The following is a 21,232-nucleotide window of genomic DNA, read 5'->3' as shown; positions in this document are numbered from 1 at the left end:
AACTGCCCTGTTTCCTCTTTGAAGGGGCCACAGGCACACACATAGAGTTAAATCTGAGATCTTACCTGAGCTGCACTCACATAATTTCATTATGGTCAGACTTTTTTTTTTTTTTTTTTTCTGTCTCTTAATCTCTGATTAATATAAATCAGAAATCTCACAGCAGGAAGATATAAAAAGCATCTGCACATGTGTGACTCGGAGAGGTGAGAGGGCTCAAAATGCAAAATGTAGTAACACACACATGTTGCTGCAGCCCCTGGACCCAGGATGTGGCTTCAGACCAGCAGCAAAACTGTGACAGCACTGCAGCCAAATGTAGGGTGAGCTGGAGGAGAAGGATTTTCTGTTGCATGTCTTATGGGTTGCAATGTCAAATATAATTTGAATTCCTGTCAATATATAACAAAATATCTTAAGACCAAATTGCCTGCGGGCAAAGATAAATGTGCCCTCAAGGGGAGAGTGAGGCATGATGGGCTTTTTTTATTCACTCTGTGTTCTGCATGCTGCTTACCGAAAGTAAAAGCTTTCCTTTCCACAGGAGAGTGGGTTGTTTTTTGAGGTTTTTTGTATGTGCCTTCTTAAGGTGATAGAAATATTATCAAAGGGCTGTTAAGAGCTGTTATTCACTTGTCCCTTACGTTTTATTAAAGCAAAATCCATTCTTCTTATACTTCATAGCTGTAGTATAGAATTCTCTGAAACAATGGAAATAAACTGCATTCAGTATTAAGACTGTTCTTGATCAGAAAGGGTGTAGGGTTTTAAATGTGTTCCTCCTGTTAGCTCTTGTATTACTCAGATACTGTTCCAGGATGTAAGCAGACCAAAGAAGTGCCTAATTAGAACTGAACATCCATACTTCTGTCCCTGTATGCAGTCAGCCCACGTTTGAAGAGGCATTACCTGCCTGTTAGTGATACTTGAATTTTTCCAGTTGAGCAGAAGGGTTAGGGTGGGTGTAACTCAAATGCAGAGGCAATGGCAGCTCCAACAATCAGGTGCTGTGTGTGCACAACCCATTAGTGCCTGCTCGGACTGTGAGGGCACAGGGAGGTGGGCCAGGCCACTGGGCAAGCAGCCAGGTGGCAGCCCCACTTCAGAGCAGAGCTGAACTTTTGTTCACTTCCAGCTGTTTTTATTTCACCCTTAAACCCAGGCTGCAAGAAAGATGAGAGACAAATTAAATTGTAATGATGAGTTCTCTGAAAACCAAAGAAAATTATGCTTGAGCAGCTCCTGCATTTGGGCTACTTATTTTTAATTGGGAGCTTGTCCAAAATGCCCTAAGTTCAAGCAGGGATCACTGCTGTGCAACACAAAGTGCCATAGTGTCCCTTTAGGACTTGGGATAGATAATGAGAGGATAGAGCATGTTTACTTGGATGCTATTTTAAAATATCATCTAATTATAAATAACTGTCAATGAGAGCTCCCCAGCTCTCATGCTGTGCCCAGGAAAAGTCTGAATGAATAGACTGTTTCTCTGTCTGCCAGGGCAATCTGGATTCAAATTCTAGCACTTAAATCCATGAGGCTGGTAGGGTTAATATTTTCTTCATCGGTATCCCAACTCTGGGGAGCTTTACCCAGCCTTCCCTGACCTCACTGCTCAAGACCTGTGCAGCAGCAAAGGTGTGCAGCTGCCTCTGGCTTGATCAGCTGAAGCAACCACTCTGTGTCTGTGCTTGGACATAAATAGGAAGTCAGTGACAGTGTGTTAAGTGCAATGCTAAATGCTCCCACCTCGTCAGTATTAAGCTTCTCCAGCTGGGCACCTGATGCTAACCAGGCACTTGGAAGTGTGTCCTCCAGTGGACCTCACAGTATTTATAGACACATCTGAGCAGGAGCTCTCTAGAATGAGGAATGCCTGCCTCTAGTGAAAGAGAACCTCAGTTCTGTGAATGAAGTATTTAAAGGAGCTTATTTGTATGGCAGCAAACTGCTCAGAGGTCTCGTTACTGCTGTGTTTTAACTTTGGTCAGGTAGTGCTGTTGTTCTCTTTACCTATCAGACTGCGTTTGAGAGCTACTTTTTTGCATTTTTCATTTCCAGGCCTGGTGCCTTCATTGCAAAGAGCGGATAAATATTTTAACTTTTTTACCCCTTCGACTTTGGCCATGAGAATTCAAAATGGAAAAACAACTACGTATGGGATCAACACAATTCCTTTCACTCCCTATGGTAACAATAAACTAGGCTGGAACCTCTCTTGCATACAATGAAAAGTTATTTAGCTTTCTCCTCAATATTTCTAACCTGTGACCATTTTAAGTGCAGTTAAACTTGCCATTCCTTGCTATTTTTCTTATTACTTCAGATTTGTGGTCTTAGGTGACTTCAAAAGCAGAGAGCTCTCTTCCATAAGAATCTCATTCTTTTAAGGAATTGAGTGGTTGTATGATTTTTTTTCCTTCCTTTTTTTACAATGACAAATAGTTGCCGCTAATAGTTGGCAGACATTCAACATGTTGAGAGTATCAGAATAGTTTAAAGATTTGCTGATATTTTCTAGGCTGTTGTAAGTAACCATGGTGTTTGACTGTTTTGTTTGATCAGTCATAGAATTAAATCTGTCATGAGGTTACAGCAAATCTGCAGTTACATCTGATGATGCTCAATATTAATAAGAAGAGTAATTATGGTAGCAACAGAAAGTTACTCTGTTTTGGAATGCGAATGTTAAGATGTTGTTGTACTGAGTGGTTTTTTCCCCCTGTGTGGGAGTGAAGAGCAGTCTGTGTTGAAAGATGTGTTTTGGCTTGTTTGACTTGAATTCATAAAAAGTAAGGTTTCTCATTCTGGGAATGAGAGTTAGTTCTGAAGGCTTGAAATAAACACAAACACAAACAAAGCTCAATGAAATCTGTGTTGTTACTATTTTTTTTTTCCTTTTTTTTTCTCGCTGGTTTTCTTATGAACACAAAGAAAGCAAGATGCCAAGGTTCAAACTGTGAGATTGCTGAAGTCAGCAGAGAGTTTACCATCAGTGGCAGTGGCACCAAAATTCCAGTTGCTGCTTATTTAAAATATTTGTCCTTCTCTTCCCTGCAGTAGGTCAAACAGGTTTTTTTGAAGACTCACTGAGATGCTGTCTCTGTATATTTGCAGCTAGGGAAAAGCTTGCCTTGGAACAAACTGGATTTTTCAGTGGATTAATCTGTCCCATAGCTTTGTAATGAGATTATGGTTTATGCTGATTTGTTGCAACAGTACTGGTATATCCAGTCATTCCAATAGCAAAATTCTAATCCTAGAGAAATAAATCTGTCTTCTTGCTGGCAGGCATAAAAAGAATAGGTGGTTGGGAGTCTCTGCTCTCTTGTTAGGTATTAGTGGGTGATAGCTTAAGTTCAGCATCAGTTGGATTGAAGCAATTTGATTTTATCAGGCTTTTGCAGAGGGATTGGAAATTGCAGAAATAAAGCCTTATCTCCTTTCCCTTGATTGTGAAATATTTAATGGTTGCCCAGAGCAAAGTCTGATCACAGTACTGTGAGGCTGAAGGATTCCATCAATGCACAAAGTACCCCAGGTAGTAATACAAGGCACTCTGGGGGTGATGCTGTCCTTGCTCCTTCCTTGCTGAGCAGGTGGGGTCAGTGAAGCAAGCTGGATTCCCTGTTCAGACAACTGAAAATTGTTGCAGTGCAGCCAACGGCAGTTGTGTTGCCACCAGTACACCTTGGATGAAAGAGGCTTCATCTGGGACAAACTATTTCTTGGGTAGATGCATCTTGCCCAGCTCTCCCTGAAGCTGCAGGAAGATTTAGTGTTCCTCGCTCCACCATCCAAGGTGGAGACAAGTGTAATTGCTGGTGGCAGACCTTGCTGCAGATGAGCAGCTTTTGGGTAGCACTGGATGAGGTTGGGCAAGTCTCAGGACATTTCCTACATTGTCTCAGCAGTGAATTAATAAAGAAATGATGTGAAATTGTTGTTGAGTTTGTGAGACACAACCTGAGCTGGCTTTGATGCCTAGCTCTCAAATAAAAATATTTTTAAAAGCTCTTTTTTTAAAACTCTTTTGTAATTGAAAAGCAACTCAACACCAGTAGGTTGAGTCTTGATCTGACAGACAACACAGAAGAATTTTGACTAATTTTGCCTGAACTTCCATGCTTACAACTTTTCCCCACTTCTTGTTTTTGGCAAAAGAAGGAAGAATATAAGTCATCTTAAAATCAAATTAAGTATGAATCCTTATGCTGTCAAAGGAAACTTTTCACCCACTGGAAGACATGAAGTCTGTCCTGCTGATGGAAGGTCAAGTCAGTATTACTTTGGGTTTACTTTTTTTGGAGAGAGGAGTGTTAAGTTGCAGTTTGAATCATGACAGAAATGCTCGTTGATCCAGATAATGGGAAGCAGCACAAAAGAATGTGCTGCAGGAATGGAAGTGTTAAATGGAAGCACATATTGAAAAGTACTTGGGAATTTGTTTGAGAAGGAAAAAGGGAAACTGAAAAGTGAGGCTGATTATCAGTAGCCCTAGATATAACTGGAATATTTTTCTAGATCTTTGTGTTGAAAGCTCAAAAGATTGTGTAGCTGGGTACAGAGCCTTCTGTTTTCATTTTTTCCACTATGCTCAGACACAGAAAGTCAGTTGAGACCACTGTCAGGCTTGCCTAATGAATCTGCCCACTTTAAATTAAAAATTTAGTACATTACATTATATAGCCCTGAGATGTTTAAATTTTAATGTGGTTTATTTTGGTTGGGTTGCTGTTTTTTTTTTTCATCTTACTCCTAGAAACGACAATATTTGCTCCTAGAAATTATAATGTTTACCCTTTTAACTTACTGGCAGTCTGCATTTAGACTTTGCATGATATACTCCCACGCAAGTTGCTATGCTTTCTTTTAAACAAGGAAGTTTCTCTGATCAGCTTGATTTTAATTTTTTAATCAACCTTTTTTTGTGTCTGTATGAAATCAGACTGATAACATGAAGTGGCTTTCAGAGGTTTGTCTTCAGTAGTAGTAGTGTTTTCTCCAAGTGCATGCTCTTTCTGCTTCTCTGCCATTAGGCATTTAATGCAAGAGTAACTCTTTTGAGTGTCTGTTCACAGTGACATAAAAAAAAAAAAATTCAATTTTTATAGGTCTAATGTTGCTACAAGTGGGCTTCATCATGTAGCAAAATATTTCTGGGGTTTTCTTCCCCTTCCTTTAAGGAACTTTATAAGGATGCAAATTTTTTCCCTACAGATTTCCTTTGCTACTTCAGACTGAAAAATTCAGATGCCCTTCTCTACCTAATGAACTTTTTCTGCTGACCTACATCAGTAGGTACAGACCAGTGCTTTTGCCAAAGAAATAGCACTGACAGGCTGAACAGCTCAATGGAGATTTGACTCAGTAACGGAGGACAGTGCCAAAGCTTAAGCAAGCAAACCACCCTAATTTAATATTTATTAGTCTTTGACATTCATTGAGGTGCGTCTCCATAGATAAAAAACCCAGCAGATAGTCTGCAGTATGATGCAGTGTGCAGAAAACAAAAGGTTTGACTTTCTCCCTCCACCCTCCCTCAGAGTTCACATGGAGTTCTCATAAGGAGAGGTGGCACAGCCTCCTAAATAATAATAAATTAATTTCTCCTAATTTAAATATTCAGACTTAGCAAAAGTTTTTTGTTTCTTCACCTAAAACGTAAATCCCAAACTCATCATTGTAAAAGAAGAAAGCTCTAAGTATCAATGAAATGATCTGTAGGAGAAGAGGCAGCAGTTGTGCCAGTGAAATGCTGTGGCAGTAATACAGCTGAGTGCTAGAGGTGGTGAGGGATCATGTGTTGACAGCACTGTGCAGGTCGGATGGAAGCTGTCCCATGCACTGGTGCAGGGAACTTGGAGCTCTCTTTCAATAGCTTGTTGCCCATGCTAACACTCTGAGGCTTTTTTTGTGTATGTTTTTTCAGAGAACTTGTATTCTTAATACCATGAAAGCAACAAACTCAGTGCAGTGCTGCTTGAGCGCTGCTGGTGCTTCTGTGTGTCCCTAAATCAAATGAGTACAAATTCAAATCAACAGTGAATGCTCTTTGTGATACAGCTTGGTGTATGTATTTTTGTTTTGGCTTACTTGGTTTGTGTGGGACAAGAAGTTGCCATCTGCTGTTTTGTTGTGGATGTTATGCCTTGTTTTTTGTTGTGTTGTATTTTAAGAGATCAGAAGCCCAAACAAACAACTGGCTAAATAAGACCTGCAGTGCTAAGACCTCTTTGAAGATTATGTAAAGGATTAGCCCACCAGTGAGAGGAAACAAAGACTCAGATAAGAATGGCTCTTGAGTTATGATTGATCTTTTCTTTCTTATTTTTTTTTTTAAGACAAAAAAATGTTGTGATACCCAGCCTTGTTTTAACACCTGGTGGTACAGCAAAGCATATCTTGGAAAGGCTTGCAGGTACCTGTGGTGCTCCCAGACCCTCATTGCCAAGGAGACTGAAGCGTGTGTGATGCCTGCAGTTCACAGCTGCCCACAGGTGCTGGGTGTTTCTGACCTGTGTGTGGTCTCTTCAGGTGTGCTGTCTCATCAGTGCTTAGCCCTGAGCTTTTAGATGGGGTCTCCCCCAAGCTTTTGTGCTGAGAGGAGGCCTTGGCTTCATCTTTTACCCTCTGTGGATCTCCCAATTAGATTAAAAGAAATTTAATTAATCTTAAGGTGTTACCTTGTGTGAGAGCTATGTGACTAGCTGTGTCTGTTGAAATACAAATTTGCCTTTCCAGAAACAAGACAGCTTTTATTCATTTGCTAGTGCCAGATTTTGTAGGTTCCTTCTTTTGCCATGAAACAGCAGCACTGGCATTTATATTTGTGCTAGCAGTGTGACCTCTCTCTGACCCAAAACATCTCTTTGCACAGAGCCATGCAAATCTGTAATACTTTTTTTTTTTTTTTTTTTTTTTTTTTTTTTTAGCGAGATAGATTATAACTTCATTTCATACTGTGTGGGGCTGTCTTTTTGTTTTCATAGTGGGATAGGATAATGTTAAGATTTAGCTTAATGCATGGCTTGTTTGGTCCTCAGCTAGGGAAAGCCCAGGGAAGCTGCATGCCCAGTGAAGCAGATAGTGTGTGAGTAGGGCTCTTCAGTGTAATGGGAGCACGATGAATAAGTAAGAACCTCAATTCTTTCTTTTTTCTGGCTTCTGTTAGTTTTGCTTTCTCTTAGTTTTCGGTTGTTGTCGGATAGACCTCCTTCCCTTGTAACACTAGCCACATGCTGATAGTTCTGCCTAATTATTTCACAGCATAGGTGCTCACCTGACCAGCCAGCCACCTTTTTCCAGTTAATGTGCATTCCTAGCAAATACTAGTGCAAACTCAAGGAGGAATAAGGTTGATGTTATTCTTTTGTTTGGTTTGGTAGGTACCTGGGTAAGCACCCAGTCATGATTTTTAATATTGCTGAGATTTTTCTATGTAATGATATGTAATGTGATTATGGAACATTAGATGGAATAATTAAACTCACCACCTACTCAACTGACCAAGACAGTCCGGGTGATGCACTTAATTGTACAGCATCTGTTACCTTGCATGCAGATGGTGTTCAGGCTTAATGAAAACACATGGCCCTAAGTCTTGCTGAGTTTTCCCTGGGGTTTTCACAGGCATCTTTTTCATCAGTTATTTCACAAAAGCCATCTTAAGTTTCTTGTGAGCTCCTGGTTCTTTTCTGTAAGCCTTTTCATTCCAGAAAGAGCAAGTTCAGCGTTCTTGAGCTAATGTGCAAGGGACAGCACTAAGCTCACTTTGCAGTCTTCTGTGATGAATGAGATGAGTGGAATGTGTCCATAACTGTCTTCCTGGCAGGAGGAAATGGTATCTAGCTCATCTGGTGTTTGTAAATGGAATCTCTTGCGTTACTGGAACCTTGCATGCGATGACTTCTCTTTCTCTGAATTACCTTGATACCTACTATTTTAATATCTCCAGACTCAAAGCCTGTGCTTTAAGGCAGTGATGCAAACTCTTAGCCACAATGACAAAGTATGTGGCATTATAAAGCATTTATATTCCTGTACATCACTGCCTATTTTTAGCTGTGTAGTTTCTGTGAGTGAGTGAGTCATATTGGCCTGAGCATTTTGCAGTGACTTGAGTGTTAGTTTTTCCAATATTAGGAGGAGAACTGTAAAAGTTTTATTGTTGGTTGGTTGGTTCTTTTCATTTGTTTAATGAATTTTCTTTAGGGGTTGGTGTTGAAAAGTCATTGTTGTCTTTGGCAAGCAGAGTACTTGGGACCTGTGAGTTTTCTTTTGTGGACTGTAATGGGACATTAGGAAAAGGCTCTTCTCTGAGAGGGTGGTCAGTCACTGGAATAGGCTTTCCATGGAAGTGGTCAGGGCACCAAACCTGTCAGAGTTCAAGAAGCATCTTGGTGATACTTGCCCATATTTAGGCAGTCCTGTGAGGAATGAGCAGTGGGGCTTGATGTTCCTTACAGGTCCCTTCCAACTTGAGATACTCTGTGATCCAGGAGGAAACAAAGAGAAGACAGGAGAGCTCAGACCCTTCAAAACTGAAGTTGTCTTCAGTTATTCTCTCGAGGCTTTGGGGGAATTCATAGACATTTTGAAATTGTGAAATGCTAAACTAAATAAAAATGAATGTGTCTTTAGAAAGTAGGCAGGGGCAACAACTTGCAGAAATGGCTCTTTTCAAAATAAATTATTTTCTTTCTGTGCTGCAACATAGACATATATAAACTCAGTCCCTGCATGTAATTGACTTCTGTTTTCTCGCCTGGTTCTCAAAAAGTACAGGTGAAGACATAATTTCATCTCTGAATTTGTAGATGAAGGTATTCCATTCCTCCTTCATCAGTCTTGCTACAGCTGTTACCTGTTAAATTGAAATTGGAATGTTTACAATGACAGAGTCAAGATTTGCCAAATGTAGATGATCCAGTTTTGGAACTGGAAAGAATTATTAAAGTAGTATTGGTATTTAATATAGATAATATTTAATAAGCATGGGACTCTTGATTAAGCAATTACCTTTTTTTGTAATGACTGTATCAACATGTGAATGATTTTCCTTTCCTGATCAGTGTTTCCCCTGCAACTACCCTTCAACAAGCATGGTGTTGGCAGTATTAGAGGGTTTTAGGAATTGTACAGAAATGGGTCATGCAATTGAAAAATTATAGTGAATCTTATTTGCAATGAACACCTGAAGACCTATTGCTGCTTTGGTGGTGCTAAGTGAAGTACCCAAATACTGATTGTGGTCAGAGTGCTTGTGGGAGATCAGCTTGTGCTGGAACGTATTGGCTAAGTTTTCAGTTTAGACGTGTGAGGCTTTTAATCTCAGGCAAGAATGGGTGTTTACACTTGATTTAGGGTTTAGGAGCTGCTAGCAAATCATGGGTGTCTTAGGCATTATTATGAATAAACTTGACTCATATTTTGGAAGGAGGTAGGCAACTTGGGGAAAGGTGGGGAATTGCATGTGGTAGTTCATTGCTTCTCTTGACTTTCATTTGGGGGAGTAAAAGACCAGCACAAGTATTTGCCTGTAGAATCTTTGTAGTGGTTTAATTATATTGCAGGCATGTGGGGCAGGGAGGAGAGGGTGAAAAGATAGAGCAGCTAATCCACACTGGATCATAAGAGACAAAACTGTTAGTAAAGATGAGTGGCCTGTGTTCTCTGTTTTCTCATGGTGTCTTATTTTTATGTAAGCAGCAGCCTAGGAGAGTGTTGCATAGGTGAGAACCGAGTTGCGTAGCTGGTGAATATGAGGGCTGCCGAGTTCTCTCCCACACAGCTAAAATGTGATTAATGAAAGGCTTGCATAACTTATGCCACTGTGGTGGGGGGAAATGAGATGGAGTGTGTGTGGCTGTTTTGCAAGGCTGAGAAAAGTGTAAAGGGATAACTGACCCTGGACTGGGTTGAGCTGGGACAGGAGTCTTGTAGCAAGGGTCAGAGGGGTCTCCAGCCTGGAAAGTTCTCCCCTCCAGGAAGAAAGCATTTGAAAATCAGTGAGCAAGTCTTATGGGGGAGACAGTAGAAGAAAAGGGAAGAAAGAAGTGAGTTGCTTTGTTGACCTCAGTCACATTTTCCTTGCATAGCCTGGAGACCGTGATTAGCCTGGTGTTTTTGAGAGTCCTTTAATCCCTTGGTGACAAGGAGCCTCTTCCTATAAAGCAAACCCCAGGAATCTGTCTCACCAATGGTTAGGAAAGATCAGGGATTGGTAAGGACCTGCCCTTTGTTAAGGAGCTAAGGGGAGTGTCAACTCCTTGTCACATCTGCTTCACCTTGTCTCCGCCAGTCTCCTGTGGCAAAGCACGAAATTAATTTCCGATGTAATCGGTTGCAGCAAATAATTGATGTAATCAGAATTGTGGTTTGTAAGGTTCTGTTTAAAAAAATACGGCTACTTCCAGCTGCAGACTCAATGACGTAGTCACTCTTGGGCCTGCCTTACTAATCTCTTTTTACACTCACCTCTCCCACCCAGTTTTAGTGGAGCAACCACTTAAACAGATCGCAGCATGTGAGCCATGGCTGGAAGCTCCTTTTCATAATGGATGTCTTTATTTTCCTGAGAATATCTTCCTCAGATTCTTCAAGGGTGACCCATACTGTAATTATTTCCCTGCAATTCTGGATGTAGAGTCCAGCCTCCCTTTAGGTAATATTCTCAAATTATACCTACAGATTGTAAGGCAGAGAAAATGTATACCAGAGATGCTTTGTGTTTTATTCCAAATTTGTTCACCACTGTGAGTGAAACTAGTAAAATACTGGGTCTTCCCTTAGGTATCATAGGTTGGATTTTGTTGTGGGACAGGGTTGTCCCACTTGTTGCCACAGATTATAGGAAGCATGAGTGTAACTCTCAAAACTGAAACATGAGTTTCAAATAACACCATTTAGTATTAGTATTATTATTACTGTTATTGTTGTTTTTATTGTGCTTTCCCTCATAAGGCTTTGCAGCAAGCTGAAGGTAATTCTTATATTTATTAGAGGTTGCCCTGTAAGCAGAAAACAGGAGATGCTCAAGGTCTGATAACTAGCTAAAACTTAGCAGATGCGTAATTCCTTCAACAAGTATATCTGAATTTCTTTCAACATATGGATGGGAAAGAATCCCCTGATGCTGCATGGTAATTTTGCCACTCTTCCCTAGGCTTTACAAGATCTTTTATCCCAGTGTGCTGTGGGTGGAGTCGTGGTGCTTCCCTGGGATCAGAAGCTGGTGTTAAGCAGCCTGCCTGTCTGGGCTGCCAAGGGATGTGGTCCAAGGAACACCTGGAAGCCAGTTCATGAAATGGCCTGTTTACCTGGAAGCTACTTTCTGTGCTGTGGAAATGAAGGATACCTAGAAATGTACTTTCATAGGAGCAAAAATAACTGGTACTAAGGAGCTTTGTATACCTTCTGACTTCTTTTTGTTTCTCCTCCATAACCTCTATATCATAGCAGTTTACCAATGGTCATAAGTTAAAGACAAAATGGGCAAATCAGGAATGTTTTTAATGTTTAACAGGCCATGGAACAGCAGACCCATGGAGCTCCATCTATTGGACTCTGCAGGTCTCTCCCTTGTTTAGCCAGATCCGAGTTTCTGGAGGAAACAAGCAGAATCCTGTGGCCAAAGGGTGTCAGAGCAGATGGTCGTAATGGTCTCTTCTGATTTAAAATCTCAACAATTCTCACACACACCAGTTGCTCTGTTTAAAATTGTGTAGGAGGGTGCTTTCTGATTGAATGGGAGCATGAAATCAGGCAGGAATGGGCTATGTAGAAGCTGTTGTCTACGGTGGAAGAGTGCCTGTTGCAGGCAGAAAAAAAGCTCAGTGGGAAGTAGCTCTCCTTTGCAGAGATTGAACAGAGGAAATGTCTGCTGCCCCAGGCTGAGGAAATTATCATTCTTCCACTGAATTTTAGGAATATCAGGACAGTGTGGAGAAAGTTCAGTTTGTTGTAGTAACTGAAGGGGATGGGTTTTGTCCAAACCTGATTCCAGGGCTAAACTATTTGTGTTACTTTTGGCTGTAACTGCACAGAGCTGGTGGGAGAGAAGGAAAATGAAATTTAAAGTTTAATTATTTTTGGACCATGTTTAGTGTCTGCTGAGTGTTCCTGAAAGTCCAAGTGACTGCTTCAAAGACACCTGTAGAAAGGCTGTTTTTTTGTGCTTAATGCAGAAGTGTACTGAGCGGGACTGCAGGTGTGTAAGAGCAGTTCTGTGATGACATGCAGAACAGTTTCCTGCTCTGTGAAATTTTGGTCACATATCATATCACTTGAGATGTGTAGCTGGCACTTTAAGTGGTCTGTCTAAAATGGCTCTTGCAATTGCTGGGAAACCTAGCAAAGCACTCTAGACCTGATGATGCACTGCAAACTGTAGAACAGGGGAGGATAGTCTGCAGAAATGCAAAGTTGTGAGGGGCAAGGGAAGGAAGGAAAACTGGATCTTTGGCAGTGTTTGGGACAGGTTTGACAGACACCAGAGTACAAGAGTATGAGAGAGTGCCTTAGAAAGGTGAGCAACACATTGTCTCGGTAGGCTTCTGGTCGAATTTCAGTCTGAGAGGGGACTTAGATGTTTGTGAAATTTTTAAAAAAATATTTATTTATTTATTCATTTCTCTTCCTTATGTGATAGGATTAAGTTTATAGACATCTGAATGGCTAATTAAGCAGTGGCTTGCAAAGGGATAGAATGACAAAGATGAATTCTCTGTATCTGAAAGTGTGATATCCAGTTACTACTGTATGGTAGTGTGGTGCTGCTCTTTGAAAATATGAGAATGTGTTGGATTTTTTTTTCCCTTTATTTAAAAACTGAAGGATCTCTCGAGTATTTGTATCAAGTGAGATAGGCAGTCTGAAATAGAAATGTGAAGTGTGTTTATGCAGAAAGTTGTAAAAGGAGCCCCAGAGCCACTACTCAGTAATCTGGATTGCATCTCTGTGATACTGTATGCATGCACTGAGGTATTTTGCTTCATGTTTGTTTTCTGGAAGGTAAGGTGCTTAAGTTGCAAAAGTGAATACTGGATAGAGTTGAAATTTATTTAATTGAATTTTTAATTATCAAAAAGTGTAGAAAAAATAAACACTAATAAGAATAAAATGCTTGCTGTAATGCTTTCCTAGTTCATCACGCAGTAAGTGTGGTTTGTTTTATTTTTTTTAAAAAAACCCTACGTCTGTTTTACAGGAGAAACTATAGAAGGTCTTCGGGAGAGCGATTATCTTCTGATTCATTCGTGTCGGCAGTGGACAACAATTACAGCTCACAGTCTGGAGGAGGGTCACTACGTCATAGGGCCAAAGATAGAAATCCCTGTACATTATGCAGGTAAAGCTAACGTTGACCTGAAATACAAATTCAAAAATAATTAATTACCTACCACTCATACTGATCATTATATTTGAGAGGGTGAAGCTAAGCTTCTCATGCCATCATCTATGAGTTAACTTTTTAGTAATGTTACAGAGCAAGAGACGCTGACTTGCTTGCAGGGCTGCTAAATAGATGTATTTCATTGAGCAACACATTGACAGAACATGTAGCTGTGTAGAGGAATTGATTTCAATTTGAGCATAATGAGTTGCCAGCACTTCTCATGTGTGAATGTGGAGACACAAGTGTGAAAGTTGGAAATTGCCTTGAAATGTTTGGTCAAAGATGGAATAGATTTTCTGATGTTTCCATGTTAAACACCAGGGACTCCTTGTAATAATACTGTAGTTTTAAACTTCTGCTCCTCAGTAATGCCTTGTCTTTGTCTGCCTTCTTGAGTGATAGAGTAACACTGTTGTTCCAAGTAGCTATGATCCAGCTAATCTGTATTTATTTTATAATTTGAAATTATTTTTACTTTGCTAAGAAATTATTTTTAATACTTTTTCCTGCTGTTTAGTGTTCTTATTCACAAGCTGAGCAGAACAACAGAATGAGTGGGAACAGTTTATGTTACAACAGTAGATAGAAAACTTTTCAAAGCTGGAAAGTGTGAACTGAAAGAGACATTGCTACAAAGTAAAGATGTGGGCTTAGAGTTTTAATTAGTCTTCTGTATAAACAGTTATCAATTGAATAATGTGCTTGGCTCTGCTACAGTCTCCTTTAAAACACTGTGCACTGAGGGTGTGCTGCGTTGGACAAGACCTGGCTGAGTTGCTTTGTGTCAGTCACACCAGTGCTGCAGCTGCAGCAATGCATCCTATTCCAGTGATGAAAATTACACCACTTGCCTTCTTAGGTACTGCTTCTCCTTGGAGTTCACTGCTGGAATGTTAATTTTTCTAAGATATATTTAAAAGCTTTGGTCTGATGGCATATAGTGTCATAATGCATGTGGCTTTAAAACTCTTTGAAGTTAGCTTTCTTAGGATAAACATTTTCTAGTGCTTATGCTTAGTAATGTTGATTTTTTTTTTTTTTTTACACCTCCTGGCTGCATAAGCTCCAGTGGTGTGGACAGATAAGCACTTCACTTCCTTTGAACTGAATACCACGTTTTAAAATCCTTACACTGATTCCTGGAAGGAGAACAGAAAATAAAATGGTTATTTGGCATGACATATTTTAAGGGGTTTACTGAAGGCTTGGTTTCGTTCTTTATTTTTAAAGTTAACAATGACATGCTAAGCAGGGTTTCCTGACTCTTCATGTTTCCATTCATTCATATCTTAAATTTACACAGACACCAGCAAAATAAAAATCTATCCCCTGAGACACTGTAAAAGTGTCAATGTGCTTTTCTTCCTGGCTTGTGTTAATGCAGGAAAAGAGGGTGTGTTTAGTTAGCAAAATATGTTTTGCTGTCAAAGAAAGTTCCCTGCCACAAAACCCTCATGAATGAGATGAAAATACCTGAAAGTTCAGAAGCTTCCACCTAGTGAGGACACTTACTGAACACGAGATGAGCTTCACTGTTGCCAAAGAAACATCACAAAGATGGTCTGTGCTAACTTTCAGAACCAGAGCATGTCTAATGGGCTTGCCTCCATGAAAAGAGAGATAAATCTGTGCATGTGAAGGGTTAGACAGCGAAGCACTGCAGTTTGGCACTTGGATGCTGACATCTAAATGCAGTTAGAGGTGTCTTCCATACCCGAAAGATGTGCTGCTGTGGAGTACCATAGAGAGGTCTGAGCTAGCACTGAGTGTGCTGTCAGTGCTGCTCCGTGCAGTGCCCCATGTTCACCGCCCTTGGGATCCAGAGCTCCCCGCTGGAGAGGCCAGGTTTAATGGAGCTGCCTGAGCCAGCTTGCTGGGTTGGGCACTAACTTGGATTACAGGACTGATTTTGGCATGATTAAGCTTTAAACTTCTGTCAGCTAAAATGTGCTACCTACCAGAATGACCCTTAGAGATGGAATATAAGAGTTCATTGAAATGACTTTCAAGGTTTGTTTTGGCTTTAATAGAGTATCTTTTTTTGTTCTTTAACCCTAGAAGAAATTCAATGTCACAAATTGCAACATGATTTTCATGTAACAGTTGAGCAGAAAGAGACACTGAAACTGATTTTGTTTTCCTGAGATTACAGTTTAAGTACACAAAGTCATCATTCATATATATGTAAAACTATGAGCATAAAGTAAATCTTATTTTGCTACTTGCTAAATCAGGTTTTGGTACGCTTATTAAACAATATAATAAAACAAATACAATAAAGCCTTACTAAAGAAGGGTAATGCTGTATTCTACATTTAAATTATTTAAATTTAATTATTATTTAAATTTTATTACCAGAATCTGAGTTGTGCAGTCTTGCTGGTGGTGCTTTCCCTACTATGAAAGTGCTACAACCCCCACCTGGTTGTTTCTTTTGGTGATGGCAGATATAGTTAATTTTTGCTGTTAAAGATCATATATGACAGCTGTTACTGTAACCATTCTCTCTTAAATATTCTCTCCAGTCTGCTTCTCTTTAGAGTAAAAATTAAATTTAATGTAGCATCAAGTTAATTCTTTACATAATTAAAACCAAATAACTGATGTGTTTCTGGCACTTAAAACACCAGAAGTCTTCACATGCATATGGAATGGAGAGCATATCAAAATTAATGTCCTGATAGTGCCCTGCCTTGTCCTGAAAGAATGGGTTTCATAAGAATCCAAGGTAAGCCATCACAGCAGATGGACATTCCTTTGGTGTGGTTTGCTTTCTTCAGGTACACAATTCACACTTGATACTTATAGGAAGGTCTTAACAGCTCTCTCTCTGAACTAGTTATGTTTTGTTCCTGGTACTCTGATATCCTTAATTTCTACTCTAAAAGCAAGTGTATGTTACCAATACCCTCCAGCTGATGTTAAATATTACTGTTAGGTTTTGCTTAGGCAGCGTGGTAACCTTTACCTTGATAAATGTCTCACCTGGTAGCCTCTGGAAAATACTGGTTTATGATCTCAATTTGGAAGATACAGGGCATGTTGGTACCTTGCAGAATTACACTTTGCTGTGCTGCTGCTAGCCAAGAAGGATACTTTTCATTCTTCTGCAAAAGTTCTGCATAGCAAGATGTGTCCCAGGGACATGCTCAGATGTATTCTGTTATAACTGAAAGGCACTGAAGACACTCTCAGGGTTTTAATATTGTGGCCCTCCGGTGTTGTCTGATTCTTCTTGCATTACTTTCCAGGACTCTACAGCTCAAAACTGTATTTCTGAGGATTCTGAAGTTTGTGTGTTTGTGTTTCTGAGGATTCATCAGCTCAAGCCACAGAGGTGTTCTGTTGTGACTGTAAATGCCTCTGCTACGTGGCCATAGTTGTTTATCTGTGCAGGTTATTGATGTGAAAGTGGATGATCAAGTGGGATGTGGTTGCTTAAAACCTGCTGCACAGGAAAAGTGACACAGAAGACTGTGGAGTGTGTGCATACCCCCACCTACACAGTGCAGTCTTCTCTTTCAAAGGTCGTGCTAGTGGTGGTGAGTGCATACAATGAAAGAAAAAAGTACTTTGGATTGAATTGGCAGCATCCAGGTCATTTTGCCCCAAATACTCCCCATGTTTAATCAAATCATAGCAGGACTTTTAATGTTGGGGTTTTTTAGGGCCTTATCTCTCTCTCATTGCAACTGATGGCTCAATTTTTTTTCAACTGTTTGGTTTTTTCCATTCTGAGAGGAAGGCTGTTCCTTTGAGATGATGTTTAAAAAAAAAAAAAAAAGACAAACACACAAATGTAAAAATCCTTTTCTTTTTCTATAGTTGTCTACTCAGTTTTCCTCAGAGTTTGGAGGGAATGCCTCTTACGTCTCTGCTGCCATCTGTGTGCACACAGGAGGCAACTAATAACAAAAGTATTTCTATAAAGATATTAGAAAGTAACACCCTACTCCAGGGTGTGCCACACTGTAACACATCCAGGATGTTGAAAATACTCCTGTGAACTCACACCTCCCTACCACAGACTGAAGGTGTGCGGTTGCTAATACAGAGTAATCACTGGTGCCCTGCTGGTTGCTTACCTAAGTGTGCTGATAGCTTTCTTAATGTCTTTTAAATGAGGAAATATAAAACCTTGTCATGGGAACCTTCCACAGGTGGAGTGTTGGATGGGAATGAGTCAGAAGGCCCTTCTCTGGTGCTGGAACTGGTGTACAACAAACACCCCAATGAAACCTGTTTCTACTGGTTTGATTTGTTAATCACAGAGCTGTGCCTGATGGGCCTGCTCCTCCCTGTGTCCTGCTAACATGAAGGAAGACGCTCTCTGCAGGTCTTCTCAGGAGTGAACATGCCTTGGCAACAGGAGAGCAGGACAGCTCCCTGAGATTTGGCAACATGCAGCTGCAGAAGTTTTCTTTCAGGTCCAAAGACATGGCTGCCTCCAAGGTAGAGTTTGGCCATTCCTGTAGGCTTATTGCTGTCCACTTCAGAAGAGCCTTCCCTTGGACACTGAGGGAGGAGAGCATGGTGTGAGTTAGGTATTTCCCAGTTGTTTTGAGATGATGACAGTGACAGCAGCTGCTGTTCCTCATTAGCCACCCTGAACCTGCTGCATCATGATTTGGGAGGTCTGGAAGAGCTCAGATTTTTCCTTCAGTGGTGCTGTGCACTTTGAGATGTTTATAATATGTTGGGTCTTCTGTAGTTTGCTGTAGAGCTTTCTGCCTGGCCCTGGGGAGAAGAGCAAGCATTAGACTGGCACGCATCCTTTGCTTGTCGGCATTATGGTATCTGCTGCCAGCTTGTGTTACTTTGGGGACAGAGCCTGCTTAAGTTCAGTTCAGACTCTCCAGTCCCTCAGATGCAATTTAATGCTGTCTGCTGCTCAAGGAAGGTGGTGCTGGACAAAGAGCGCTTTGTCCGGTGCTTTGCCTCCCTTGGAAGAGCGGGTGGTGCCAGCGAAAGCTATGCCTGGTCTTCTGAGTGAGTTGAGCAGCACAGCTCTTATGGGGTAATTTTAAGTTCAAAGACATGGGTGAGATCTAAGGCAGGGAGGGACACTGCCGTAGAGAGAGAACTGAGTAAAGAACTTAGGTGAGTTCTTTCCAGCCAACAGGCACACCACTCCCTGATATGAAATGTTTTGCACTTTAATTTGTGTTTTGCTTTGAACTTGACCTGGCACTGAGCTATCACATAGTTCTCCTGAGGCTTTTGTGCTCTGCAGCTGAATATCACTTTCTAGAGAGCAGGGCCCAAATGCAATGCTCCTGAGAGAGGCAGGCTGCCATGTGTACGTGGGCTGGTAAATGATTAATGAATGGATATCTTCTTCCTCAGAAGAAAACAACCTACCCACACATTTAATCCCCCCAGTACTCAAGTTTTGTTTAGTTTTTTCTTTTTTTTTTGAAGAGTTGTACATCTGCAAAGCATTCGGAGGTTTGAAAACCTTTCACAAATACTTCTAATAAAAGAAAGCATTGCCACCAGCATATAGCCTTCATGCTTTTAAAAAAGAAATATGACTTCCGTAGTTCTGAATACGTGACTGTGTGAAGTTTCTTGAGAACAGCAGCCTTTCTCTCCCTATAAACACGTAGAAGAAAGTGTATTTGGTATTCATTTAAAAGTCTGATTGTAGAGTAGTGCCTGAATATTGCCGAGAGAGAGGGCATTCATTTTATTGAATAGCTTGTGCCTCCTCAACTCTGAAATCAGTAATGTCTGTAACTTGTTATTGCCCATACATGCTTTTCTGGAAATGTTTATGCTTTAAAATATATTTATTGACTTGATTTTAGTTTGTTGCTACCTCATTTTCCTCACAAAGACTTACTTTTTGTTATTCTAGAAAATCACAGCTTTGTAGTCTGGAAATTCTTCATATTCCTGACTTCTCAAACCTGTCACCTTGAAAAACTGGATGAACTCTTCTAATATACAAGCAAATATCCATATTCGTCTTCTTTTTTTTTTTCCTCAGAGAGTTACCTTCAAGTTGTCAGACTTTCCCATGGTCCTGTTATTTCCCTTTCTGTGCCCATTTAAATTTTGGCAAACACTTCTCCATTGATCTACAGTGCAATATCAATTTGCAGAATCAAAATGCAGTCGATGAGATTGCTGGCAAAAAAATGGCTTATTTCTTTTGCATCTCTGGGTGCACTTGTTCTTCCTGTTCTTTCACCTCCCCCTGTTAGCCAGTCTGGTGAAGCAGCAGCTTTTTACTTAATTTTAATGAAATATTCCCCTTTTCTCAGATCACCTGTGTTGGAGAATCTTGTCTAATTTGCGTTTTGTTTTATAACTGCTAAGGAATGTATACATGTGTCTTCTCTTTATTTTTTTTCTGTTTCTTTCTTTGTGTATATACAACCTTATGTCTATGAGAGATTCCTGGTATCCCCTACAGAACTTGTAGAATTTGCTTGATGTTCAGTTTGGTGGGTGGATATATCGAAGTTTGCATCCAGCTTTTTAATGATACCACATTCAACATTCTTTTAGTTCCAATTTACCTTTCAGATATTTGAGATGGGCCAGACAGCAAAACTGGAGCTGCTATAAGAGTCTGCAGCCCTCAAAGACTGTTGCTCTTTGAAGTAATGAAAAAGGTGGGATTAATTCACAGGGTGGTAATATTACAAGCAATGGAGGAAAAGTCTGTGTCCCAGAAACTCATGGGAAGAAAATACTTACATTTTCTCTCTTTCTTTCTAACCTGGAGTTTCTGTGGTTTGTAGGCACCAGTTCTACTCTAAAATATGCTTGCTTCTATGGGGTTTGCTTGGTGCTTTAAAGGCACCAAAAGCTTGTGATGACAGTGATATTTTTCAATCCTATGACAGTGAGGTACTAGGTGGGAAGAGATGCATGCTTTTAGATTCAGTTGTCTTGCCCTCTTGCTCTCACCTGCCTTGACTTCAGCACAAGTATAATCTTATCCTTGTTTTAAAAAGAAAAACCCTAAGTTTTGCCTCAGCGTTGAACTGTGTTTTATTCGTGAGAAGGGAGGTACAAAGTGGGAAAACTTGCAGCTTTTACAACTGATGAATCCTAATATCACATGCTCCTCTCAGACTTCCACAGTTCTTGGCTGTTACTCAAAGTCTGCAAACTTGAAACTTGCTGAAATTCAGCTGTGACCGTACAAGCATTCACTGTAAGGTGGTTGGTGGGGTTTTCTGTTTCATTCTGTTTGCTTGTTTCAGATCTCCATGAGCAGCACAAAAGCCAATTGGAGTTGCATCAATTAGGAAAAAGTTCTAGAGGCTCGTACAAAAGAAATTAACTGGGAGGAGGATGACTTTTTGAAAGATTGCAGTTGAGGGAAGGGTAGAATAGCAGCCAGGAAACTGGTTCCCAGAAGACTGGGAGATGGCCTGAATCACACAGGATTTGCTTGGCGTTGCTTGAATTACTTTGCCTTAGCTCTTGGCTGGTACTGTGGAGTGCTGGGCTCATTTGCATGATGCTGGAAAGACTTAAGTGCTTGGGAGAGGGTCTTAAAAGCTGCCTAACTTAACCACTGGGAAGCTGAGAGAAAAAGGCTGATCCCCACTGGGAATCTGAGGTGTATCCAGTGCTGCACTCGAGGTTCTGGTCTGATCCCACATTTCTATCGATTTGAAGCTTCCCTAAGTACTAGCTACAAGAAAATTGGAAATGTGGCTCCTGAGTTCCCAAGAGACAGCTGTTCTCCTCTTTCATGAGGTCTAACTTCAGAATTCAGAAGGGAGGAGTTGCATGAACACTACAGCCTACCCAGCTGGTGAGCTCCTGCCAGCAAGGTTGGGGCAGGGAAACAATTCCTGTTTCAAGGCA

The 21,232-nt window shown here is 40.5% G+C and overlaps 1 protein-coding gene across 2 annotated transcripts in view; it reads left to right on the top strand.

Moving 5' to 3' along the window:
* Positions 1-21,232, top strand: part of GAREM1 (GRB2 associated regulator of MAPK1 subtype 1) — a 101,837-nt gene that overhangs the window by 9,767 nt on the left and 70,838 nt on the right. The window contains exon 2 of one of the 2 annotated variants that reach the window (XM_041477620.1): positions 13,211-13,351. In XM_041477620.1, the coding sequence (XP_041333554.1) occupies positions 13,211-13,351 (141 nt within the window). Of the gene's footprint in view, positions 1-13,210; positions 13,352-21,232 lie in introns of those variants that run through there. The other variant, XM_041477621.1, reaches the window with a different exon arrangement.

The sequence above is a fragment of the Pyrgilauda ruficollis genome, unplaced genomic scaffold, assembly GCF_017590135.1.
Source record: "Pyrgilauda ruficollis isolate IOZ18807 unplaced genomic scaffold, ASM1759013v1 scaffold41, whole genome shotgun sequence".
NCBI lineage: Eukaryota > Metazoa > Chordata > Aves > Passeriformes > Passeridae > Pyrgilauda > Pyrgilauda ruficollis.
The sequence above is the reverse complement of the archived record's forward strand: the minus strand, read 5'-3'. Positions and strand labels throughout refer to the sequence as shown.